The 14,291-nt window shown below is 40.6% G+C and overlaps 1 protein-coding gene across 1 annotated transcript in view; it reads left to right on the top strand.

Annotated features, from left to right (window-relative positions):
* Nucleotides 1-14,291, top strand: part of enpp1 (ectonucleotide pyrophosphatase/phosphodiesterase 1) — a 30,801-nt gene extending 16,510 nt beyond the window's left edge. The window contains exons 11-23 of the mRNA XM_071467545.1: nucleotides 965-1,096; nucleotides 1,210-1,241; nucleotides 1,380-1,507; nucleotides 2,808-2,877; nucleotides 4,910-4,997; nucleotides 5,890-6,074; nucleotides 6,779-6,818; nucleotides 6,924-7,084; nucleotides 8,860-8,995; nucleotides 9,791-9,865; nucleotides 11,075-11,207; nucleotides 12,480-12,624; nucleotides 12,787-14,291. Of these exons, the coding sequence (XP_071323646.1) occupies nucleotides 965-1,096; nucleotides 1,210-1,241; nucleotides 1,380-1,507; nucleotides 2,808-2,877; nucleotides 4,910-4,997; nucleotides 5,890-6,074; nucleotides 6,779-6,818; nucleotides 6,924-7,084; nucleotides 8,860-8,995; nucleotides 9,791-9,865; nucleotides 11,075-11,207; nucleotides 12,480-12,624; nucleotides 12,787-12,939 (1,478 nt within the window). The 3' untranslated portion in view covers nucleotides 12,940-14,291. The remainder of the gene's footprint in view (nucleotides 1-964; nucleotides 1,097-1,209; nucleotides 1,242-1,379; nucleotides 1,508-2,807; nucleotides 2,878-4,909; nucleotides 4,998-5,889; nucleotides 6,075-6,778; nucleotides 6,819-6,923; nucleotides 7,085-8,859; nucleotides 8,996-9,790; nucleotides 9,866-11,074; nucleotides 11,208-12,479; nucleotides 12,625-12,786) is intronic.

Genomic DNA, 14,291 nt, shown 5'->3' with positions numbered 1-14,291 from the left:
TGGAGGAGGGAATACTGTTCGAAAAGCTTAAAATTACATCAACAAACAGTCTTTAAAAACTACAGTGAAAAAGAAATGAAAACTTTTACCAGTATAAATATTATTTTGCTCCTTTCTTTGTCTTTTTCTCTGGGTTTCATTAAAAGCTGTTTATTGGCTTACAAACAAACCTGGTGCCTCCGTCCTAAATCACTGTGGTATCACAGTAGTAAGACATGGCATCGTTTTGGAGCCTGTGTGCCACTGAGGGAGACTTTGGAGGCTTAGTGTCAGCTTCAAATGTTTGACTTGGTTGAGTCACTGCACCTGTTGCAGGGGAAACTGCAGGACCATGCCAGAGAGCAATCTGATGAAAAATTAGTCTGTTATCTGGGAGTTACTGTTCTCAGTTGTGTGTGAGGAGGACATTTTGTAAGGAGACATCTGGAGATCCAGTGGACATCTGGAGACCTGATGTTTAGGCTTGTAATTTGCTATATTTAAGATTAAGGCGCGGGAGAAAATGGGAGTGGCCCAGCTGTCCTCATCAAAGACATCGGCATCATTTCCAGGAGAGGAATTTGATGTACTGTGCTGGTTATTTGTTGGTAGCTGAAAGAAGGATTCGTCATGGATCGGGCCATGTGCAAGACAGTGATGACAAATATTTTACTAAATACAAATGTACAAATCTTCCCATGTGTAGTAAATTTGAAGAGTTGGGGGAATATTGGAAATGACAATGTAAGTGCTCACGTCTTCAGGCACATTTCTAAGAAGATAAAACTTTGTAACACTGCGGGGAAAGAAGTTAAGCAACAACAGCAAGAGACAAAGACAGGAGAAATCATCACACACAGCCATGGATTTTTAAAAAAAAGTTTACTGCTGGTGCACAAACTCCACCTTTTAATGCTACCGTGGCCACATTTTCAAAGTCTTTACAAATTCAAATATAAATTGAGAATATTTTCTTTCCTAACAGGCATGGAGGAGGCTTCCTGTACCAAGGCAGCCTATGTGTCATCCTACCAGGAAAAAACTGATGACTTCACTGTCATCCCAGGCCCCGCTGCTCGCATCAGACCCACTCGCCTCCCAGAGGAGTACTTCTCCTGTGAGTTCCTGTTGATAACATCCAACTTCCCTTCTTCCCGGAGTTGCAGTATCACTCAGTGTCAGTTTGTTTGTAACCAGTGTGGCTAATCCCGCCCTGTTTCTTTCCTGCAGTCGACTACGATGGCCTGGTGAAGAACCTGTCGGTATGCAAAGTATTCCAAATGCGACTCTTGTATTGATAAGAAGAATGAAAAATTATCTGCTTGCTTAGCTTCACGTCAAACAAAGCCATTCCTCGCTCTGCGGCGTGTTGATTCTCCTCTTCTGTGTCTGATCTGAAGTGCAGGGCCCCTAACCAGCCAATGAGGCCGTACCTCAAAGAAAACCTCCCCAAAAGGATGCACTTTGCTAACAACAAACGCATTGAGAGAGGACATCTCTACATGAAGCTGGGCTGGCAGGCAGCACTGTAAGTGAAGGACCAGTTTACTGTCTTCAAACCATAATTCTGGTTCATTACAGCTGCGGTCTGAACAGTGTGTTTCTGTAGTTTTGCCATCGTTCCTGTTTGGTAGTAATAAATCATTTTTACCTAAAGAAATTCTGGCAGCGCAGTAACATCACTGCTTTTTAACAAACCCTGCAGGAGCCAAACTCAATTGGAAAAGAAAATAAAGGTCAATTGCTAACTGATAAAACTGAAAGCCAAAACTACAAAAATAAGACCCAAGCTGCTGTGATAAACTGCCATTATCCTTAATATTACCTCTGTGCAAGAAGGGAAGAAAGACGATGGAGAGAGGACGACTTGTCAATTTCAGTGGTGTCAGGGAATTGTATTGTTGTATTGTTGTAAGCCTGTTAAAGGCAAGGTTCAGTCAAAAATGGAAATGATGGCAACCAAACACATTTGAGTTTTTAGAGCCACCAAACACCCAAAGAGTCTTTAAAAGGCTTCATAAGTCCTTATGTATTCTTCAAATTATATGTGTCAGAATAAAAGGCAGTCAGAAGACAACACTGTGGACCAGTAAGCTGACAGCTAATGTAATATGCTATTTTATTGTAGGATTCAGCTGTTTCCAAAAACAAATACTAGACTTGATAATTGAATGGAGGAGGTTGTGGGAGGGGCAGGCAAGTAAAACAAGCTCTGTAATTGGCTGGCAAGTTGAAAGCAACCTCAGCAGCTCTCCTTGTTTTGGCTACTGGAGTTAGCATCTCCTAGCTATTTCCCAGTAATTCTTTGTAGCAGCCATAATGTCAAAATAGCTAGTGTCTTTTGTATCCTTTAACTTAATAGATTTTTTTTTAAAGAATAGTGAAATATGTTTGGGAAATACATTCATTCGCTTGTTTGAAGGATTTAAATGAGAAGACCAAAACCATTGTGTGCTAAATATGCAGCTACAGCGAGCATGTAATTAGCAAATCTAACTTCTTATTTAGTGTACAGATGTGATATTGGTGCTGATCTTGCAAAGAAAGCAACTAAATTCTTCGGTTTCAAATTGCTTCATAACGGACAGAAAAAACATCAGAGTGTAGCTGCACCGTAATACGACACGTGTTTACTGTGGGTTATACAGAATTAAACAGAACCTAAAACTGACATTATTTGAGATTAAATTTCCATCAAAATAAGATGATTGACAATGTCAATGTTGATATTTACCATAGTGGTGCGTTAATGACTTTCACCCTTCATCTTTATGTCTGTGTGTTGATTTTGGTTCTTAAGCTAAAATATTTTTTTCTGATCTCCTCAGTGAGAGTGGCAATGTGAAGTACTGCAGTGGTGGATTCCACGGCTCAGATAACGTCTTCAGCAGCATGCAGGTCAGAGGAAGGAAGGGTGTGTGTGTGTGTGTGTGTGTGTGTGTGTGTGTATGTGTGTTAGCAGTTATAAATGCTATATAACTATATCCTGTTTATGTATAAAAAGAAGAAAAGAAGTGTCATAGGTCATTGACCCATCAAGAAAAATATTTAGGTGGATTCCACGGCTCAGATAACATCTTCATTGGCATCCAAGCCAGAGAAAGGAAGGAAGTGTCAGAAAAAATATTTATTCTGACAAAGTGCAGACAAAGTCCTAAACTGTCTGAAAATAAAATCAGTTCGGAGTAATTGCAGGTGACAGATTTGCTGTGCAGCTCCAAAATCCTGCTTCGTTTTGCATCCCCAGCAGGCACCCAGTAACTGCTTCTCACTCACTAATAAATCATTAGATCTGCACTTATAAATGTTAGTAAAGGGCCATGGGTTTCTCCATCTTTATTAGAAATCTGCAGCAGTAAATGTTAATGAGCTGTTTATAAATAGATTTTGCTCCACACACCTTCCAGCCTGTCATTTTTCTGACTGGCTGAGCTGAAAGCTAGAATCCAGCAGGAGACTTTGCACGGCCACTTGGCCACAATGTTCTCTCACGCATAGGAACAGAACTCCTGTGATCCATTTGGGCAAGCAAAGTGGACTTGTCACCCCCATCACGGGTTTGTAATGTGTTTGACCTGTGTGCAGTCTCACTAAAGAGATGTTTTCCTTTTCCTGGTTGTTAAGTTTGAGTTTGGGCTGAAGAGGCAAAACTATCCAGGATTCCACAAGAACAAAGCAAATATTAGGGAAAACTCTGAACCAGTTGTGTAAGCCATTCCCCGAGGCATGAGAAAGTTTTAGCAGCTGTTTCCATCACTAAAGGGAAAAGGAATAATTTTCCCAATTCCGCTTCAAAAATTCAACTAAAGGGTAAATTCCTGCAAAGAGAAACCATTGATATGTTTTAATGTAGAGAAGGTCTGCTGAGTACATTTAGTAACTTCTCAATTACATCACTACTGCTTCAGTCATTCATATATTTGAGCTCACAGGTTCAACAACAGGTCTCCGCTGTCAGCTGCTACGTTCAGAGGCTCAGCGTGGGGTTAAGGGATTTGCCTGAGAGCAGCTTCTTGGTAGCTGAGGAACAAAGAAGAGCACTTTTAATTCACTTAGTTTCATTTGCATTTTACCACACAGTTCCAGGATTTAAATCAGTTTTACTCTTTAATGTTTGTTTCTTCACATTTTTCACGGTTCTATATAAATCCCCAGTTTATAGATTTTATTTATCTGGGTTTCTTACTGGTGGATACAGCAGTGACATTTTCTGAATGCTTCAAAATCTGTATCAAAATAAGTTGATTGGTCTTGTCTCTAGATTTAGGAATGAATGTTTGAGTGTAAAGGCAATATATATCGTTTGCTGTCTAAGGTCTGCAAATGAAACCATAAGAGCAAAAACACCTAAACACAAACAAACCAAATACTGTGCAGTTCTAAAACGCTGCTCAAGTACAGTGATTACACTCGTGGGAAGTCACTCTCCACCTCCACAGTCTCGGCTTTGGATTGAGTTTGTTTGTGTGCGTCTGTCTGCCACCCTCCTGTTAGTCATTACAATAAGTCTGTGTATGTCTCCGGATGTGGTTCACACCAGAATTTGACTTGGTATAATTAGCTGACATAAAAAAAATGTGTCTGAGTGAGGAAAGTCAACTGCTTTCACCCTGCTCACGCACAGCAAAGTGGGTTTAAAATAGACAGTTTACTCACCTGAAAATATCTCCGGGTCCCACCCAACCAGTGACTATTCTAGATTATAAAGCCGTAATTCAAGGTTACGTGAGGTCATTTTACTGCTTCAGTTCATTTCAAATATTTGCACACAGCCTAATCATGGTATTGAGTGTTTGACGTCCTGCTGTTTAAAGTTAAAGGTTTCCAGTTCACAGTTCACAACTGTTGAGCAATGTCGTTTGAATACTTTGCTGTCCTCTCTCATACATGAATGAGTGTCAGTATATTAATGTGTATTTGATTTTTCCAGGCGATCTTCATTGGCTATGGTCCCGGTTTTAAAAACAAAACTGTTGTCCCCCCTTTTGAAAACATTGAACTATATAACGTCATGTGTGGTAAGTTGCTTTGTTTAGAGCATTTTGCCTTTGTTGTTCATTTCTATTCAAACAAACTAAACAAAGTGTATAGCATCAGATATATTAACACAGCCCTAACCCACGCAAAGCTCATCACCAAATGACGCCCACGACATCGCTGTTCACAATGTATGTAGTTTTAGCTGTGCTATTATTCTCAGTCATGAAAACTGAACTGAACTGAACTAAATTTCAGTTTGGTGCTTGCAGCAAAACAGGGCACCACATTAACCAGATTTAAGCATAAAAAAATGTCAAAATGTATTGAAATTCAGATAATTTGAATCACGTTACGTAGAAAATCTACTTAGACCTGCGCACAACTACAGTAAGTAGAGTAGGACATAGAATTGTTTACAACAAAGTTAAAAGATCAAAGATGCAAAGATCATTGTTCTTCTTTTTACTTCCATATAACTTCTGTAGGTTTTATGGTAAAATAGTATAAATTCACATGTAGGGTGAGAACACACAGGGCCAGTCTACAGCCAACACTAGGACATGTGCACACAGACATACACACTGCGCAAGGCTGGCACCGAAACGTGTGTGTGTTCAGTGGACTGTCGTTAATGATTTAATAAAAAGAAAAACATAAGAAGGAAATGAGTAAGTGCTCGCCTCTTAAGACTCTAAAGGATTTCAAGAGACTTGATAAAAAGGCCACCAGCAGAACCTGTTCCTTCCTTTTCCTTTGCTTGAATAGTTTGAAACTCATGTTAGTGAATAAAGCCTTGTTTTAACTGAGAAATTGATAATAAAAGGTTTCAAAACTTTTATTTTTTACAGTAAATGTACTGACGGGCTGTATTACCGTCCCTTTGTAGTGTCTGAAATGTATCCCCTCTTTTTAACTCTCGTCTTCCTCCAGATCTCCTCGGTATCCGTCCCGCTCCAAACAACGGGACTCACGGCAGTCTGAACCACCTCCTGCAGCATCCAGTCCACCTTCCAGTTCACCCAGCGCAGCTCTCCCATGAAACCCCCTGTGAGGCCAGTGACCCCAGCCCTGCTGACGACCTGCAGTGCACCTGTGCATCCAAAACCAAGGCAGTGGTATGTGCTAACAAGTTATTGAGGTCACGCGTTTATTTTTCATCACACCAGCTTCACAGGTCCAGGGATTCAGTGTCGGTTGGTCAGTCCACCATTTTTTGAGAAAAATCTCAACTACTAGTTTGCAGAGTAGAAGGTCTCAACCAATTTTGGATGGATTGCCATGAAGAGTCATTAGAGGGAAACCCTACCTGCAACCTCATCACAAAAGTCAACTTCTGAAGTCTGGATAAGCCAGAGTCATTTTGGAAACAAGTGCTGTGGACAGATAAAGTTAAATGTGAGCCACAATCACCAGAGAGAAAAAAGCATTTGATGAGGGAACACTTTGCCAACTGTTAAGCTTGAGTGTGGAAATATTCAGCTTTTGGGGTGATGTGGCACAGGATACATTGCACAGAGCAAGGGAAGAATGGATTCCACTAAATATCAGCAGATTCTGGAGGCAAATGTCCTGCAGAGCCCGACTTCTGCAACAGCAAACCTCACAGTCCACCACGGTGAAGCGTTTGGGACAGCTCTCGCAGTCCTCTCACCTGAACATCGATGAAATCTAAAACTGCGTGCAGAAGAGAAAGACTGTTCGCTGGCTACAAAAAGTTGTTTTAACCTGTGATATCTGCCAAAGGGGCAGGTGTTCATGAATAAGAGGTAAAAGTGCAAAGACAAAACCATTAACAAGAAGTGTGTGTGTTTCTTTTCAGGAGAAAGAATGGAACAGACGTTTCATGACAACCAGTTCCAGTGAGAATATTTTTTTACTTTTCCTTGCATTTTTAATGTTTTTTTTTTTTTATTTTTTTTTAGAGAAACTTTTGTGTGACACATATATATACATTTTCCCTTTAGGCACTAAAGTCAGCTTGCGTCGTCTCCACCACCCTTTCGGCACCCCTCGGGTCGTCCAAGCAGACGCCACCTTTTGTCTCCTGCACCACTCTGACTACCTCAGCGGATACAGCAAAGACCGCCTCATGCCCCTGTGGGTGTCGTACACAATCCAGCCTCCGGTGAGTCTGCTTGCTGGGAGCTGTCTTCTTTCTCTAAACATAGCCCATTCATTTGAGTTGTCCCAGCTATATTTCTTCTGTGGTCCGGGTTTGGCAGCAGATTGGAGGAGTTTGTTTAGGATCTGAAACCTTTCTCTAAGCAGCTGTTACTCATCCTCTGTGCTCATGTTGGCTCAAGCAGCTCTTGTCTTTCTCATTACGTGGTTGAACTTTAGCGTAAATCATGACCTCAGGCAGAGGGATACATTCCCGGGAGAGCTTACACTGTTGTACTTTACTGTCAGAATGATAGAGTAAGTGAGAATGTAGATTTGTTTTTATTCAAGCTCTATTCAAATACAGTGCGAGCTAAATATGGCTTGTAGTGTATTCATTTTGGCTTGGAAGAGCCATGGTTTAGATTGTGTTTTGTTTTATAACATACAGTATTTAGCTGAGCCCACTTGTACACCCACAGAAAACTTCCATTTCACAGCTTGTCGAAGTTAACATCTCCATATAAATCTTGCTTCAAGCTAGTTGGCCTACTACAAAACCAGTTAATCAATGAAAAGCGTGAGGCCGTGCTGCTGATCTGCCCTCAGAACAAGCTTGTATTTCTGTTCTTGTACGTGCAGGATGTTTGAAATATGCATAGCTGTAAATGCTCCATTGTTTTTCTGCCTGTAATCAGGGACAGAAAATTTGACAAGGTTTTATTGTACCAATCTGTCATTTTCAAATAATTTCCAAATATTTTCCAAATATTTTCCAAATATTTTCCTTCTGGAAAGACATTTTTTTATAATAAAGTTTAGTTGCAAAAAATGAATAGTCCTTCATCATTCATTTGTCACAGTAAGTTGAATGTCCAGGCTTGCCTCTGTGACATAATGCATTTCCTCATTCACCTTTTCATTCATCTGCCTTTCCGAAAGAACGGTGGATTTCTCACACCTGCATCAACTACAGCACTTGCTGTCAGAAACCGTCATGGTTTGAATAAAGTTACAACAGTTAATTTGTTAGCTGCCATGAAAATTGATCAGCGAGGCAGTGCGGATACTTACATCATGATAGTTTGGTTTCTTCCATATCCATAAATCCTCCGCGACACTCTCTTCTAAAGTCACTTTCCAGAATTTTATTCTGTTATCTCTGCTGTCAAAAAACCTCCACATCATTCAGTCCTCTCTGTCCTGTTGTTTCTGTGAATGTTTAGGGCTCATGTGAAATGGTGTTCCTTAAAGTACCTTTTTGTAAGTTTTGCTATTGCTAACATTAGCGTTAGATCAAGTGCAGATCGAATGACAACAGTCTAGAAGAAGCGGGAGTTGGGAGTTCACCATCAAACTTTATTCCTTTATTCGCCAAGAGCTGTCTCCAGCGGTGCAAAGCAACGCCGGCAAGAAACTACATCCGGCAGCAGAGAAAAAACAAACAGCCGCTTTAAAATCTGCAATATTGAATAAACAGCTATATTGTTTTTTAAAATGAATGAATGAAGCCACATGTCACACTCTGGATTTCCTTTTGCTACCGAATCACCTCCTTAGTGTCACTGAATTCACAAGTGTTACATTTTATTCCAAAAAAAATTCAACATTTTCTCTTGTAAGAGGAGTGAGATGAGATTATTATTGTTAGAGAGCTCTGCAAACAGAAAGTGCAATGCCCTTGCTGACCCACATACACAGGCGAAGCCAAATCAGGCCAAGTGATCTTACACAACGCCCAGAGTGCTGGCCTGAAGTCCCACTCCACACTGTCCATCACTGACTGATCCTCTCTCTCAGACCAGAGTCCGACCCCTGAGCCCAGAGTTGGAGGCGTGTGTTCGTGCTGACGTCCGCATCCCACCGGCCGCCAGCCAGCTGTGTCTTCGCTATAGAAACAACTCAGATCTGTCTTATGGCCTGCTGCATCCCCCCTGTGAGTGTGTGTGTGTGTGTGTGTGTGTGTGTGTGTGTGTGTGTGTGTATGCGTGTGGTAGTGGAGGTCACGGCTCTTCATCCCCAGCTGGGTGTTGAATCCAAGTTGACATGTTTTCAGAGCCACATTCTCATGTAAAAATGCACCCGTGCTGTAGGGCTGCAGCAGAGGAGGAGTCCCATCCCCCATAATTGAGACACTGTAGATATAATGTAATTTTAATGATATTCTGGTTAAAGGTGGCTCCTCAGGAGGAAGTGAGAGTGCAGTGGAAGAGAGAAGTAAAAGCTCCCTTACAGCCGTCTGAAAGTCACACTCACCAAAATCAGACATTTTATTTTGATCGTCACTCTGGTTGAGTGTGATTTGTGCAGTTCAGTGATGCTGTTAGTAGTTGACACCAAAACACCAAACAAGTCTGTGACTCCAGCTTTTCTTTGTTATAATTTATTGTAAACAGAATATCTTTGGGTTTGAACTGTTAATTGGCAAAACAAGACATTTGAAGACATGGGAGTGAAATGTGATGGATGTTTTTCAGTATTTTCTGACATTTTTTAGACAAAACAATTAATTGATTAATCCAGAAAATAATAAGCAGATTAATCAATCACAAAGATAAACAGCCCGACTGACTTTACCTCTTTCTATTAAGTTCCACAAACATGTTAAGCTTTTAGCCAGCAACTTTTTATTCTTTATTTCCACAGCAGGCTTTTGCAACATGCCATCTGTTTTTGCATCCATCTCCAAGTAGCTAACATGTTCTCTTTTACTCCATCTCTCATTTCGTAGATCTGAGCGTCAACGGACCTGAGACTGACTCTCTGCTGACAAGTAACATGGCACCAATGTTCCCCGCTTTTAAAGGTGAGTCAGTTATTGTCTGCTGGTTTTTCTGGCTGCAGCCAAAGCTGTAAATGTGAGTCCTGGTGATGCATTACTTAAAATTAAATTCCAGGGTTGTCAGAACCGTTCACCTGCCAGCTGAGTGAAAGAGCTTTTGAGCCGAACAATTAAATAATGAACTGAAGTGATACTGTGGATGCTAACTAGACATGACATCACGCTTTGTTTTGTGAAATCGTTAAACACTCAAGTTTTCCGAGAGCAGGTACTGAGGTTTGCCTGCTCTCGTGAGCCAATTTTTATTGCTCAATATTATACTTTACAAAGCTGATTTTCTAAAAACAGGCTATATTTTAGTCCAATTGGTTCTTAAATATACATAACAGGAGTCCAAAGATCTAACCGCTGTGATTATATGGGACTACTGTACTTTAATTTAGTTAAGCGCTTTCTGTAAAGTACAATTAAAGGTTTAGTCAGAGGATCTTTTCCAGAGTTAATCCTGCTGCCATGCTGCTGCAGCCACCGCAGTTTTCTTCACAATAAGATCCAGTTTAAAGGTGGTTTAGTTTGTAATGTGGCTGAGCTGACTCACCAAACTCTGCTAGAGCAGCACAGTAGACTGGATCTAGGTGACTTGGACTGGGATGAACGTGGGTTCACTCTTGATCTTTGTGCTTTTGCTCATTCACATGTAAGTGCTTAATTCTGCCTTAACTCCCCTGAGGATTGTGTCTGTACCTGCACTCTCAGTGTTACGCACCATTACAAAACTACCTGTGTCATTTGTGAAAGAATTTGCAGGTTCAACATGATAATGTTGTGGCCTGCATAAGCTGCATGACTGAGCCATGCGTTTGTTGAAACTTGTTGATTGTGTTGGGGGGGGGGGGGGGTTGATTCATTTAGGAGTTTCAGCCAACACAGCTCTGGTTGTGTTTCCAGTGGAGCCACACATGCTGCAAATGGAAACTCTTTCTCACTTGTATGAGTGAGCACTGGAAGAAAAACTCCTCCAAGTGCTGAAAGTTGTGTTAGAAGCCTAAATATTCAATCAGCTAACAGATGCTGCCCCCTGGTGGCACATCACTTTTTATACACAGCAATGAAGATTTCCATATTGAAATATATTTTCCTTTTATTTCTAAATTTAAGTCAGTGGCTGCTCTATAGCATGAAAACTTTATTAGAGTTTTTAAGTTTTTTTTTGTGTATTCTTTCTAACCACAGATGTTTGGACCCATTTCCATGAGGTCCTGCTTCCAGGATATTCAAAACAGCTGAACGGAGTCAACGTCATGAGTGGGCCGATATTTGATGAAGACTTTGACGGAAACGTTGATGCATTTAAAACAATCTCACAGTAAGTCAGCGGCACACGCTCCAGGCAGTCGATGAAAGGTGCAACCAACGATCACTTTCATTTGTCAGTGAATCTGTCGGATATTTTCTTGATTTAATAATGATAACTTTTTCAAAAAATGACCATCAGACCCCAAGGTGACATGTTGAAATTATTTCTCTTCAACTACCTATACAAAAGCCACATATATTCAGTTTAGTATCATATATAAAAAAGAAAAAGTTTCTAATTCTGACTTTTAAGAAGCCAGGTACAGTTAATATTTGCTCTTTTGCAGGTAATTGCTGATTATTTTTTTCAGTTGCTATCTGGTCTGCAGTTCATTGCCCTTATGATGATCAATCAGCAATATTAGTTAACATTTATTTTGCAAATGTAGCCCAGCATCTTCTGTCCTTTGAAAATGCTTTGATGTGGAAGGTCTGGGTTGGAGAGGAAAGAGGAATCTTAAGTCGTCTGTCTTCAGTAAATTGTGGTTGATAATGAAACTTCTTCCAGGTTTCAGTCTCCCATGAACGCTTCAATCTCAGAGTTTATGATGACATCAAATAGACCACACACACACACACACACACACACACACACACACACACACACACACACACACACGTACACACACGTACACATTTGGAAATGGAGGATTTTGTCAAGATATTATTTTTTCGAAAATACTCAATGCTGAAGTGTAAGAAGCCTTAATTTCTCAAGATCTGAGGTCTACTTAGTATTGTGTCATGAACTCAGTAAACTTCTCAGACGTATTCACTTGTACGATGAATTAAACTAGGCCATTATATTTCTGTTTTATGCTGCATTTACACTGTCCACTCTGATCCCTTAAAGGCCCTGGAAATGTATTTCCTCAGTCAGCTTCTTACTTTGAACAGTGAGTTCCTACATGAACGAACACTTTTCTGCCAAAGTTGGACCAGTTTCAGTTATTTCACCCGTAAGTTCTCTGTAATTTTTGTTCTGCCTGAATTTTTCTCTGCTGTTCGAAATGGGTGGGACTTCGTTGGAAAAATGATGATGATGATGTCATTATACCTAAGGGGTTTTTTTAAGATTTGATTGTATCACAAAACACTTCATTCGAAACCACATTATCAGCAGCTTTATCATAACCATCGGTTTGAGACCTACAGTTTCGACCACTTCACCATCGGCTTAGGTTTTATCAATGCTGTATTTATAGCTGTACATTCTGCACTCACCACAAGTCAAAATTGCTTTCTAGAAAAGAGATAACACTGTGATCTCTCGTCTCTACAGGAACGAGGCTCCCATCCCAACACATTTCTATGTGATTCTGACCAGTTGTGGCAACGTGACCTTCAGCCCTGTTAACTGCCAGGGCCCACTGCAGGCTAAGTCCTTCATCCTGCCCCACAGGCCTGACCACACAGAGAGCTGTGCTGTGAGTAACACCACAACCACGTCAGTCTACTTCTGTAGAGACCGGTTGTCAAATCCCACAATGGAAAACATGACCAGAGCTGATAAGTTTCTAAATAGATCACCCACATTAATAGATTTTTCTTTGTTCTTAATTTCTCTTCCTCTTTTCATTTCTCTTCAGACTGGGTCAGACTTGACGTGGGTGGAGGAATGGCTACACTTTCACACCGCTCGGGTCCGAGACATCGAACTCCTGACTGGAATGAGCTTCTACCACGATAGGTTATCAGTGGAAGAGACGCTACAGCTCAAGACGTTTCTACACATTGCTTAGAATCAGAGACATCATCAAATAAAGTTTTTAATCTCGAAAGGAAGCCATATTGGTCTGCACTGCAGGTCTCTGTCCACGTGGACACACAGTTACCCTGCGTTCAGCGGGTTTAACAGGTGCCTCACTCATAAACGTTTCCTGTTTTCAGACCACGTTAATCCCATCCATTTTTTTTTAAATTTTTTTTTAAGAGAGAAATTTTGTAAAATGTCTGATTCCAAAACAAATTTTACAATTGTTTAAAGTGTGAAAACCATGCATTAGTTTTTGATTGTGTTTTTAAAGACAGCTGTACAGAGAAAGGTCAGAAGGTGTTTTTATAAATGAGGCTTCGAACCAAAGACGCCACCACATCTGCTGAACGTCTCTCCTCAGTCCAAAGCAGGGACTAAAACGAAACGGGGGAAAGGGAACACTTATCGATGGAAGAAGTATTTATACCACAGATGCTTTTATTGGTTGGGAGCATTTCAGGAAACACCGTGATGATCTGGAAACATCTACATCTGCTGTTTTTTTTAAAAACTTTTTTTATTTTGTGGGAATCCTGCCGCACATCTGGAGAACTGATTGCAGCTGCAGGACAAACACCCAACGTGAGAATTTAAGAAAAAAAAAGAAAACAAAAGAAAATGTTTTCAAGTTTTCACCTGCCAAGTGTTGACATTGCATTTCCATGGTTGTTATTGTTGTATTTCCTTTATACAGCACTAATGTTGTTTTTCGTATTTTGTAAATTTTGCTTTGGTTAATGACATTTAATACGAGAAAATTGTTCAGTCGAGTGTGTGTGTGTGTGTGTGTGTGTGTGTGTGTATACTATATGTATGGATGGATTATATGATAAATTGGGCACAGACATGTAAAACCCCCCCCCCAGACTGAAAGAGACACAACATGACTACAAACAGCTTGACTCATTTGTTGTCATTTTACTCATTTTGACATTCACTTCTGTTTGTAGTGCTTTTGAGCTTTGTTGTCATTTTGCCTCTGTGGTGGTTTGTGTCTCCTTGTGGTCGTTTTGGAGTCGCTCTGCATCTCCTCATTGTGTTAGTCTGTTTCAGTGACATTGTGCAGATGAAGCAGGACTCTCAGGTGTTCGTGTGTAGCTGGAGATGAAGAGAGGTTGTCTGTGCCCACCAAGGCCTGTTCAGTAATCTGTCCATGACTGTGTGTGCAAATGTGTGTTTGTCGTTATTATTTGTGGGATCAACACACTTCTTTGTTCGGTCTTTGATTTTCCACTTCACGGCCACTGCCTGAAAGTCGAAGTTGGCAAATTATTTGTAGAAAATGAAAAATTCAACAGATTTAGATATTTCTAGTATGTGTTAGTCCCCCCACCCCCC

This window comes from Trachinotus anak, unplaced genomic scaffold (assembly GCF_046630095.1).
Source record: "Trachinotus anak isolate AG129_WGS33_773 ecotype Australia unplaced genomic scaffold, CSIRO_AGI_Tana_v1 ptg000031l, whole genome shotgun sequence".
Lineage (NCBI taxonomy): Eukaryota > Metazoa > Chordata > Actinopteri > Carangiformes > Carangidae > Trachinotus > Trachinotus anak.
Note: the sequence above shows the minus strand (reverse complement) of the source record. Positions and strands in the feature narration are given on the sequence as shown.